The 12,909-nt window shown below is 41.6% G+C and overlaps 1 protein-coding gene across 1 annotated transcript in view; it reads left to right on the top strand.

The window, feature by feature from the left end:
- Positions 1–12,909, top strand: part of LOC124722210 (dynein axonemal intermediate chain 3-like) — a gene marked incomplete at its 5' end in the record, with an annotated part of 287,800 nt that overhangs the window by 31,038 nt on the left and 243,853 nt on the right. Inside the window, one exon of the mRNA XM_047247406.1 lies at positions 8,233–8,426. Within this exon, the coding sequence (XP_047103362.1) occupies positions 8,233–8,426 (194 nt within the window). The remainder of the gene's footprint in view (positions 1–8,232; positions 8,427–12,909) is intronic.

The following is a 12,909-nucleotide window of genomic DNA, read 5'->3' as shown; positions in this document are numbered from 1 at the left end:
TCCATCTACCTCCTCGACTTACCGGGGCAAATTACCTTCATTGTTTGCAAGAAACTCTTCCTAGCCTGCTGGAAGATGTTCCCCTGGACATGCGGCTACGCATGTGGTTGCAGCATGATGGAGTGCTCACACATAACAGTCTTGCTGTGCGTGGATATTTAAATGAACTCTTCGACGGCCAGGTAATCGGCAGAGGTGCTCGTAGGACATGGCCCCCGTGATCACCAGACCTCATGCCACCAGACTTTTTCCTGTTGGGATTCTTCAAGGTTCTAGTTCACCCACCCAGACGCGGACCACCTAGAAACGAAGAGGAATTAATGAAGCGCGTTCAGCTTGCCGCCAATCACATCAGGGGAATGCCAGGAATCTTTGAAAGAGTTTGGAAAAACACCGTTTGACGTTACCAAGCTTGTGTCACATCAGAAGGTCGCCAGTTCTAGCACCTGCTTTAATTAATAAACAATGTCCTAGCTACATAAAAAGCCCTTTTCAAGGCCGACACAGTTTCTGAAAGACTTTCTGTATGCGAACCAACAGCTGTTGACGGGTTTGTTCCCGGTAAGTCTTATCATGAAACTACAATGGATGTGTCGGGACCCCAGTGGTTTCGCCCCCAGGCACCCAGAGTGGAAGGCTGGCACGCTACCACCGAGCATGCGGGCCACCTTGGATATATCGCGATCTCTGGCAGGCAAGGCATTCGCGGTCATGTGTTGTTCAGAGCATCCAGCAATAGGGCAATCCCGAGGCCAATCAGAGCGCGTGGTGCCAAGTTTCCGTAGTTTAGAAATTTTGTGCTGTGGACCTACACAACATTAGTAATTTTGATTCCTACTGGCATCGGCTATCCAGGGGTAAAATTTCGTGACACAACTTTTCTCTACCCTGTATGTGATGAGTAGCGATCTATCCTCTTCATAATATTGTCATTGTGATCTTGTTCAGTGTGTGACATCTTTTTCTTTCATCGGAGCTGTGAAAAACCCGTAACTCTTATTTAATTTCAATACCGAAATGTTTTTTAAAAGGCGTGAGTTACACACACAAGATGACATGAGATAATTATCAAAAAATAACTGTGCCTGGTATTTAGACTTCATAAATTTCCAAATTTTTAACAATTCAGTAAATGTTTTGCTTTATAATTTGTTGAGTAATGAAATTTTAGCGTTTAACACTCATGCTACTTAATCTGGCAAGAATTTGGTCCAACAAATTAAAAAGTAAAAAATTATATGTGAAATATTGATAAGTTCCAAAAATAGCCCTCGATACTTGGTTTATTTTAAAAAGATACTTAGTTGTAAAAGTACAACATTTTAGGTATTGTCTGCAGCGTCCTCACTAAATTAGGTAAATTATTAATTACAGAATAACAAACCAAAAATCATAAAACTGTGACTTCTAATATATTTTATGTCGAGTTATGTTAACAATTTAACTACAATATACCAAACGCCGGAAACCTCCAGCGTGATTTCAAGCGGGCCATAAGCGTACTAGTTTGCAACAGTGTAGCGTCTGTCAGCAACCCGCGCTAGTCGTGTGTAAGACACAGCAGTCTTCAGCGTTCCCATGTATTCTGAGACCAATGAAACGAGGTCGCTTGCAGACATCGCGTTTGGCTACCCAGGTAGAAGATTCCATGAATGGGACCAGCGGAACCATCAGCATCAGACGATTCAGGCAAAATAACTCATTTTAAGGATAAAGACCAATAAATCCTACCTTGTAAGTGCAGGGATTTAATGGTTTTGTTTTCCTCTCTTGCATTGCCCAGGAAGTCACGTTCAAGTTTCTTGTGTTATTGATAAGAGGTGATTTGAAGACAATAGTCAAAGCTCCTATAAAACATCTCCACTCCTCACTCCATCATTTTTCTTCATGATTCTGTCACCCCACGAGGTAGCAATATTCTCCTTAGCATCTTCAAACACCCTAGGTTCATTGGGTAGTTAACCTTGGAAAAAGCAGAGCAATGTGTTCGTCGTCCCATGCGAATACTGTTCGTAGCCATTTCCAACGGGCTGGCTAGCTATTCTCTTAATGGACCAACAGTGATTGTGGTATCAGTGACAATGAGATTACCATACCGTGGCTATTACTTGGTGTGGGTAGCAATGCTTCAAATTCTGCCACCGATAAACCGACTCCTGCAGACTCGTTGTTCTTTGCAGGATTGATCCCGTACGTTGAAGGACACAATGATAGGTTTTGTGCACCAAACACGACTGTAACGTTATGGGAACTTTTCATTGTCAAATCAGTTTATCGTGAAAGGATTCCACGAATAGTTGAATCGCTGGCAAATGCCACGTCACGACTGCCGATGCTTGACCGCATGGTGATGCAAACTTCGTGAAACTATTTTTTGGAGTATGTATATTACAATGGTATTCATTTATAACAGGAAGCGTTGGTTATACATAACTTCTTGCAACTGTAATTGTTCATTCTATTAAAAAATTGTAATAAAGTAATAAATGAAGAACATAGAAAAACATAATTGTTTACAGAATACCGTATGAGGAACACATTGACATGGAATATTTTTTAAATTTCTTTTTCAGGTGCAGGAAATTTCATTTTTTTATCTCAGTATGGTTTTTGTTATGTATTTCTGTTAAAACTTTTCTCGTAGGTCTTTTCTTGTTTTAATAACGTCTCTTATTTCTATCATGATTTTCTCTGCTTCTACAAGGAAGCTAATTTACACATTACTTAACGAAAAGGAGAGGAAGATTAGAGTTTTACATTCAGTTGACGGCGATGTCATTAGAGATGGAGCACAAGCTCAGGTTGTGGAAGGAAATCGGCGGTATCGTTTTGTCAAAGGAGTCTTCCTGGTATTTGCCTTAAGCGTATTAGGGAATCGGCGGAAAAATTAAATTTGATTGGCCGGATGGGAACTGAATCGCCACCCTCTCGAATGCAAGTCTAATGTCTTATTATTTATATTAGAGTGTTTATAACGTAAGCAAAGTTCACAATCATAGTTCACAACAACAGTCACTGACCATTGTCCATGGTTTTTCATTGTTGCCAACCTACCTTTGTAAGCCATTCACAAAAATACAGGTATAGTCAGGCTCACCGACCTATCTCAACATCAACCCGCAATACGCGGCTTTCTGGTACCTTTCTCCACCAGTCTAAGGGATGTGAGGTCACAAACGCTAAGTAGAAATATGCATTTCAATGTACAGTTAAGCTGACTGATGGCTAGCACTATTTTAGTAGTCATAATGTATATTAATATGGTAGCAACCAGATTTCAGTCAGTTATTCCTTCCATAACTGGCTCTGCCATTTTAGCAAAATTATATAAATGTTATTTTTGCGAAAATTAAAATGACTTTGAAATAATATCTAAAATATCTCACCTTAAAGAAATTTATGTGCTGATTCCAAAACTGGTCTTACATTTTCCGAATCTCTAACATTTCTGAAGTTATGGAGAATTTCACAATATGATTAATATTTTATTAATATTAATTCGTCTGATGAGTTTGGGTTACAGTTGTACGTGTAAAACATGATCTTTTGTCCTTTAGTATTAGTTGAATGAACGTTACTTCTGGAAACAGTCATTTAGTTGAATTTCAGTATTGCACCATAACTCTTTCGTTAAAACGTTTTGGAATCAGCCAAAACAGTAAGTGCCCCATTAAACCTGTTGTCATATTGTGATGATTAGCTGTTATAGATCCTCAATTCACGGTAGCAAAATATGGGGTAATGAATTTAATTGGTTTCAACATTCAAAATGTGGACTTCTTACATAAATCCTAAAATACAATTTCAAAAGTGTAATGTGGTATCTATGAGATCAGAAGGAAATTAACAATGCTGTATTGTTATTATAAACATGTCTAATGTATAACAGTTTAGAATTTATGTGATATCGATTTAGGTTAGGGTAAAAGAGCGTGCTGCTAGGTACCACGATCAACTTTGCTTCCATTATCGATAACCGACCTTCAGATTACATCACGCATGCTAATATTGTGCTTGAATTTCTCTTGCGATAGTTGCGTTTCTTAAAGATTTAGTTCATTTCCAGTGAGGTGTACTACATGAGTGTGAAATGAGTGTTCTCTACATGGAAGTTTTGATAGTGGATATGCTATTTTCTTGGTTTTTGTTCCTTATTGTTTTGTATTTCCTTTACTTGACACACTCTATAGTACTCAGTCGTGAGTGTTATCTTGACGAAAACTATTTGATCATAAAAACTCAGCGCTATCGCAAAACCTGCTTCGTGTCGCATTTTCTTTGATAGCTGCTAGAAAAGGATCTGATTTCGTTATATACCCAATTCATCCCTGAATGCTGTTTAGAAGCTCGTTCTATCCTCGATCTGTTGTTTATCTTCACACGAAGAGAATCTTTTGGGGAAATCTGTTCGAAATAAAGTTGGAGATAAGATCGATTTTCATGGGCATGTTGCTTAGATTGAACAGGACATATTTCACGAGTCTCTGGTATGTTGCTGTTTTTTGCCTACAGATATCTTAGTTTCTGATTACGGTATAATGTTTTATTTGTAAATATTTTCATTTGTGTAAATGAACGAAAATATTTCATTTTCTGCCATTGATATTTGGAAGCTTGAGCAGTTGCCTGGAGTGTATTTATAATTCATCATTCGTGATGCCTTGAGGAAGAATCAAGTTGACAGCGTAACATGATGACCCATATTAATCTTCTTGTGAATTTTTTGTGTCTACTACACATTGAAAGTAACAACCTGAAGAGACGTTGCATTCTCAAACTTTGCTTAATACTCGATAACAGAGTGAGTGGAAGTTTTGAAAATTTCTGCAGGTATGTGCAAATAACGATTTGTTAATGGTTAAAGGCATTTAGGAAAACCAATACTCGATCGATATCTTACGTCAAAGTAGAAGATCGTCAGCGAAGATTAACGACTAGAATTTCGGCGCAGTCATGGATCTCACGCGTACGAACCGTCGGTTCAATAAGATAATTTAACTCGAAGAGCGGGATAAAAGTGTCTCGATCTACTGAGATGAAATGAAGATGATCCCAGTTCTAAAAGGCTAAAAAATAAGAGAATGAACAAATAAAAAAAATAAGTGCCCAACGCTTAGGTTATCTCATGGTCTGGCAGTCGTTCGTAAACATTTTTGGAATTAAAGACTGAAGGTAAACTAGGATTTTAATCGGGGAGTACTTTATAGGTATTCAAAATGAGTTGCTGCAGTGAGCATCCTGCACAAATGGTTGATGCGTTACAGCAATGTGCTGTGTCACACTGCTCATTCGGCTAATTAATTTTTATGTTTCCTCAGAACCCTTACTCCTCAGATCTTTCCTCTTACCGAGAATAGAAACTCACCTCAAAGAATTCAGTTTTAGGGTAAGGGGAACACTGAAGCCGCCGTAACCGACTATCTGACAGCCGTCCCTGTTTGTCCGTACCAATACTGCTACGAAGGGGAGACTTAATGTTACGTCGCTGTGTGAGTTTCAACGGAGAACATTTTGAAAGCGACAGTCTGAAATAGTAATTTATGTTTAATCAGAAGATAAAGAGTGATAGGCGGCAGCCAATCCAAATTTCATGACATTTCGTAGTTTCATCACGTTCTGCAGAGTGCTTCTCCTTTTCCTGTGTTTTCTCATTTTTTACGATTCCGGGAGGAGGGAGGAGGGGGCAGATCACGCAGGGAACAGAATTGAGTGAGTTTTGTTTTCGTTTTTGTTACGTTTGACATTCAGCACACCTTATTCCTTTAAACATGTGTCCTAGGTATTGCTTATTGCTAGGTTGTATGAATGTGGGTGTAATTGCAAACGCATGTTCATTGATGAGTTCAGGTGGACTTTCTAGGTTCAGCTTTGTAGCAGGACCTGGGAACGGCAGTTGGATTTAATTTTCGAAGCTGGATTGAGGCGCCAGTCTGGTAGGGCGTTTATCTGTCCCAGCTTTCTTAGCCTACGGCCACGCGATTCGTGCACTAAGATCCACATGCGAGGCTACTGCTTGTTCAAATTTTAAACATCGAAGCTAATTGGAGGAGAGGCCCGGTACCACTGAAAAATTAGTATTTTTGATTGGTCAGTTCGCCTTCTCGAGTTTTTCGGTCTCTGAGCACGGAGGCGAGTCAGATTGGATGGTGGACAGAGTTAGTTGCTGAGTAGTCGCTGTCCTGGTGTGTATTATGTGCCGCTTCTGTGCGCACTTGAAATTGAATCTGGATGGGAGTTAAGTCAAGTTTTTCGTGTTTGGTTTGGAATTTTCCAAAAGTTTTAAAAGCGTTTGTCAGAAGCTTTATGGTGTCCTCACGAGAGATAATTTTACCCTCGTTTAACTAATTCAGATAGGCCCTAGTTTGTTAGTTCTATGGTCCTCATTCACCTCATGCATCTTGATCTTGAGTAAATTTCGTCCTTCGTTTCGATGTGAGTCACAAGCCAGTTTTGGCAACTCAGCCTTTACTACAAAGTAGTGAAATTTCCGTTTGGTTTGTCTGTGAATTTTGAATCTTTGTGTGTGAGCACATGAACATCCACATTGCGTTCCTTAGTGATCCTAATCCTCGTTGAGTAATGATGATCAATACAATGACAAAGAGTTTCCCCATTACGCAACCATAGTGTTAGGATTTTACACATGTTAAATGTTTACTAAAGTTCAGGTGTACTCTTCATTTTGTGAATAAATGTCAATTTGAAATCAACCCAGATCGTTAAACTTTTTACCAACGTGCATAACAGCGCGCCATCCCATCTCCTGTTCTCATTAACACCCTGTACCCTGTAAGAGAAAGATGCTAGGAAGCATTTACTAATGTTCAACCCGTGATCGGTCACTCTGAAGTCCGGTAGTTAGATATCCGTTGTGCGGTTTCTTTGTGACAGAACATAGGGCTAAATTTAATTAATGTTTATATGACTTCAAACGGCTTGGCATTCACTGGAAATCAGAGAATGGTAGAATGGTAAGCACTGTTTTGGTTCAACAGGAAGATCGCAGTTACTAAACGTCCATGTTATATGGCATACGTACGTTCCACCGAAGCACCAATTACCAACAATTAGACGCTTTCAGGATTTTACAAACAGTGGACGGCTTATAAAAGCTAGTCTCTCACCCAGGACATGAACGTTGGGGCCAATTGTGGGAATCGTCCACTGGCGTCTTGAGTACGATCCCAGTCGGGATGGTTTGCTGCTGTTTCCTTGAACCTGCTGTGAAGGGTCAACTATGCACAGCTGTTAATGGTACTAATTCGAATTGTGAATCATGAGGATCCGCTACTTGTTCATGAAATGAGTCGCAACATAATTCACAAAAAGCAGCTAATAAAATTTAAAAATAAAATAATGAATTTACAATAGCGTCTACGATAAATAACGCGTACAATACAAGGTTCTCACCTACTGCAATAATCCCTTTATTGAAAATAAAGAGCATGCCACAAGACTTTTAATTTAGATTCGAATTATTTTCATCATAGTCAGGTGCAACGCCTTTACCAGAAGATAAAGTTCGACGATTGGAATCGTGTTGCTGATTCATATTTAATTGCCAATGGGATTCCATTAATTCACCCATACCATCAATATTTCATTTCTGTATTCATGACCACTTTTTAAGCACCTTTTATGCTCAATATACAGACAGGTGGTTACTCTACACGCACTGAAAACGTATATCTAGTTTTCGACTCGAACGTGAATTATTTACTACTGCTAATGTACCCTGCTATATAGCGCGGGCACACACACACACACACACACACACAACACACACACACACACACACACATACATACACACACACACACACACACACACACACACACACACACACACACACACAGCCAACAGCTGATAATTAAATCGGGGGTACTATATCAAAGGACGTCAGATAATTACACATTGTGAAAAGAAAAGAGCGACAGGATCTTGCAGTACAAAATAAATTCAAAGGGAAAATATATTAACTGCACGTAGAGACCAAATAAGATAATGGGTACTTCTCGAATTCCTGCGACTAGCAACAAGTGAAACTGTAAATTATTTCTCCAGCAATGTGACGCCACAGACAGTAGAAGGAAATACTGAGTAGTTCATTACGAAATTTCTTCAGCCGTAATGTAGCTTGCATTCACTCAAGTCTTTCAATAGCACAGAACCCCATGCAGAAGTATGTCAATAATAACATCAATAAGAGCATTTTCGCGCATTTATGTGCAGGGAAATTGAAGACGCTCTTAAATACAATGAAGCTTTCGATCACCACAAAGATGACTATCAGAACCTCATCCTAAGGAAGAGAGACACAGAAATCCCGAAGCAACTAACTTACGAAGAACAAGAAATCTTTATTGATGTTCGATTGTGCAAAGGAAAAATTATATCGTGCGCTGCTTGGCATCCAAAGAGAGAAGGTATGTCTGATATCTTGGCTTCTCTGTCTCCTTACTAGTTCTTAATTCTTTCTGTAATTAGGTCATACTATATTCTGTTATGTAGTCCGATTTGGAAGTAAGATGCATCGTTACTGAAACTTAAACAAAGGTGTCGTCTTGCAAGCATTTTTATCATACAGCAATTTCTCTTTTCATGAATATGTCAGAGCGGTTTATCCATGTGTGCACGATTGTGCAGTATTTTTAAAGCACTATGTTACTAAACTATGTTTTTCGTACTACATATTGACACAAGAATTTTATTTAGACATTCTGCTTCACTGTCGTCAGATATTATTTGCTGTGCTTTGTTAACAAAGCTCCCCTAAAAATTGGTGTTGATATACCGTCGCATAAAGAGGCCACTCCGCGAAACAGAAGAGCACCACAACACTCCCAAAGCCTGGCAGCAACTGATTTTAATTAAGGAGAGACATTCATGAAACACACACCCTACTTAAAAGATACACCACATCCACAATTTTGAACATACGGCAATGAAATTTTGTACCATACCTTACATTAAATTAACACGTTTATTCTTAAGTTCCTTGGATTACATATATTTAACTTTTTTATGGAATTTAAAAGCACTAATTTCAAAAAATGATATATGTGCCTTTTTCATACAAACTGTTCAAAAGATTTCTAAAAAAAATTCTCTGTTTAATCTCTTTGCATACAGTAAGCTTCTCTCATTAGGTTTTTTGAATATATCAAACAGGAGAATTTTTAAAACTTTTAATTATAATTCTGTAAGAATAACACATAATTCCTGAAAAATTCCAAGCACTTTGCTCCGTATTTCAGCTTACACTCAGTATTTCACAATTTATTCTTAAGACAAAATTTATTGGCGCATAGAAATAAGTGTACAAAATTTCATAATTTCAGCCTTCATAGATTCTGAGAAAAAGGTACATAAACTTTAAAAAAAAATACTTTTCCAGAAATGCAATTTAAAGTTCTGCCTAACGTTTTTTTTCTTGTGTCACTTCTTCGGGAGGCCCCAGATTTGTTCCCAGGTTCCTCTTCCCTTTCAAGGCTTCTCTTCTGTTTTCTTATTTTCTGCCTTCTTTCCTTTACCAGGTCTTCAACTGTCTTTTCAGCTGCAGAGAGGCGCTGTAAATCTATTTTTCCAAAGATGTCTTGAGTGAAATTTCCTGTCTTAGAGCTCATTCTCTCTAATATCTTCATCCTCCCTACGTTCCCATCATTAAATACAAGAACTGCTTCATAAATTGCAATTCTAACAACTATAGCAGATGAAAATGTGGTTTTAGGGCATCGTTTCCACACGCGTGAATTTAGAGACTCATTTGGATTCTACACTCCTGGAAATTGAAATAAGAACACCGTGAATTCATTGTCCCAGGAAGGGGAAACTTTATTGACACATTCCTGGGGTCAGATACATCACATGATCACACTGACAGAACCACAGGCACATAGACACAGGCAACAGAGCATGCACAATGTCGGCACTAGTACAGTGTATATCCACCTTTCGCAGCAATGCAGGCTGCTATTCTCCCATGGAGACGATCGTAGAGTTGCTGGATGTAGTCCTGTGGAACGGCTTGTCATGCCATTTCCACCTGGCGCCTCAGTTGGACCAGCGTTCGTGCTGGACGTGCAGACCGCGTGAGACGACGCTTCATCCAGTCCCAAACATGCTCAATGGGGGACAGATCCGGAGATCTTGCTGCCCAGGGTAGTTGACTTACACCTTCTAGAGCACGTTGGGTGGCACGGGATACATGCGGACGTGCATTGTCCTGTTGGAACAGCAAGTTCCCTTGCCGGTCTAGGAATGGTAGAACGATGGGCTCGATGACGGTTTGGATGTACCGTGCACTATTCAGTGTCCCCTCGACGATCACCAGTGGTGTACGGCCAGTGTAGGAGATCGCTCCCCATACCATGAAGCCGGGTGTTGGCCCTGTGTGCCTCGGTCGTATGCAGTCCTGATTGTGGCGCTCACCTGCACGGCGCCAAATACGCATACGACCATCGTTGGCACCAAGGCAGAAGCGACTCTCATCGCTGAAGACGACACGTCTCCATTCGTCCCTCCATTCACGCCTGTCGCGACACCACTGGAGGCGGGCTGCACGATGTTGGGGCGTGAGCGGAAGACGGCCTAACGGTGTGCGGGACCGTAGCCCAGCTTCATGGAGACGGTTGCGAATGGTCCTCGCCGATACCCCAGGAGCAACAGTGTCCCTAATTTGCTGGGAAGTGGCGGTGCGGTCCCCTACGGCTCTGCGTAGGATCCTACGGTCTTGGCGTGCATCCGTGCGTCGCTGCGGTCCGGTCCCAGGTCGACGGGCACGTGCACCTTCCGCCGACCACTGGCGACAACATCGATGTACTGTGGAGACCTCACGCCCCACGTGTTGAGCAATTCGGCGGTACGTCCACCCGGCCTCCCGCACGCCCACTATACGCCCTCGCTCAAAGTCCGTCAACTGCACATACGGTTCACGTCCACGCTGTCGCGGCATGCTACCAGTGTTAAAGACTGCGATGGAGCTCCGTATGCCACGGCAAACTGGCTGACACTGACGGCGGCGGTGCACAGATGCTGCGCAGCTAGCACCATTCGACGGCCAAGGTCCCAGGTCCCCGGTCCCAGGTCGACGGGCACGTGCACCTTCCGCCGACCACTGGCGACAACATCGATGTACTGTGGAGACCTCACGCCCCACGTGTTGAGCAATTCGGCGGTACGTCCACCCGGCCTCCCGCATGCCCACTATACGCCCTCGCTCAAAGTCCGTCAACTGCACATACGGTTCACGTCCACGCTGTCGCGGCATGCTACCAGTGTTAAAGACTGCGATGGAGCTCCGTATGCCACGGCAAACTGGCTGACACTGACGGCGGCGGTGCACAAATGCTGCGCAGCTAGCGCCATTCGACGGCCAACACCGCGGTTCCTGGTGTGTCCGCTGTGCCGTGCGTGTGATCATTGCTTGTACAGCCCTCTCGCAGTGTCCGGAGCAAGTATGGTGGGTCTGACACACCGGTGTCAATGTGTTCTTTTTTCCATTTCCAGGACTGTAGTTTTTGCCATGAACACACCTTTTTAGACGTTCAGGATTGGCAGAAACCTGTAAGTGGGCTTGACGACATCCAGGATATAATTTGGAAACCTCTCCTTCTGAATTTAGGGACTATTATCCTTCTGAGCCAATATATATTTTCACCAGCTAATGTGGTGCAGATGATGAATGGTATGTTTATCTGTTGACACCATTCCATAACTTCTTATGTGGTGTCTCCAGTTTTCTATACGATCTTTGTGACCGTAACATTATTGAATGATGAAAGAATCGAAACTGCGTAAAAGTCTGTCAGTAGCAAAAGGCAAAACAATAACTGATTCTTCACAAACAAAGCAGCTGGTTTGTTATTGTTTCTAAGATACAGAACAGAGTCACAAATGATCTATAGAGCTAAAGAGTATACGGGGTGTAAGGAAATTTTCTTCACAAACTTCTAGGACTTGCAGAAGGGAATGAGTACATGATATTTAGAATAGGAACGTATGTCAGGAAACGCACTGTTACCTTTCTACGATGGCTTCAATTCAGTTGTGTAGCGCGCCAACACATGCTGAGGGAAAGAGAAAAGTCTCAGAATTGCTTGTCCTGGCATGCAATAGGGTAGACAGGTTGACGTGTATGCAGAGTTTAATTTACGAGACTCCTGTAGAGACAGAGAAAGATCTGTTGGCACGAGTTCTGGTCGCTGCCCTAGAAACTGAAGAGATCCCAGGTGGGATGGAGAGTGTCCACCAGAACATGCTTCACAGGTAAGATATCTGTAACAGCGTTGGTGGTCGCCACATCGAGCCGCTATTGTAACGCATCAGTACTGTTCTGTACGTACACAATTATGAGTTTTTTTTTAGTAAGGTAAACACGTAATATTTAAGTGTTCATAGAACCGAATGTGTTTAAGTGATAAATGGATGCTCCGTTGTGTTTCTTTCGAATTATTGGTTCAAATGGCTCTAAGCACTATGGGACTTAACATCTGAGATCATTAATCCCCTAGACTTAGAACTACTTAAACCTAACTAGGCTAAGGACATCACACACATCCATGCCCGAGGCAGGATTCGAACCTGCAACCGCAGCATCAGCGCGGTTCCGGACTGAAGCGCCTAAAACCGCTCGGCCACAGCGGCCGGCTTTCGAATTATTACCTAATAGTTGTACTGCGTCACACCTAATTCAATTCCACAAACAGAAGTGGATGAGAAAGGAAAAGGTGCGTTTCCGGACGTGGTTCCTAATCAAAATATTATATACTCATTCCCCTCTGCAAGTTGTAGAAGTTTGTAACGGGAACTGCCGAATACCTTCTATACCACAGCCTTCTAGATGTATTCTGTGCACGCTTGCTTGAGAGTAATCCACGGCATCGTTGCTCATCGAGGTAGTACTGTAGT

The sequence above is a fragment of the Schistocerca piceifrons genome, chromosome X (assembly GCF_021461385.2).
Source record: "Schistocerca piceifrons isolate TAMUIC-IGC-003096 chromosome X, iqSchPice1.1, whole genome shotgun sequence".
Classification (NCBI taxonomy): domain Eukaryota; kingdom Metazoa; phylum Arthropoda; class Insecta; order Orthoptera; family Acrididae; genus Schistocerca; species Schistocerca piceifrons.
Note: the sequence above shows the minus strand (reverse complement) of the source record. Positions and strands in the feature narration are given on the sequence as shown.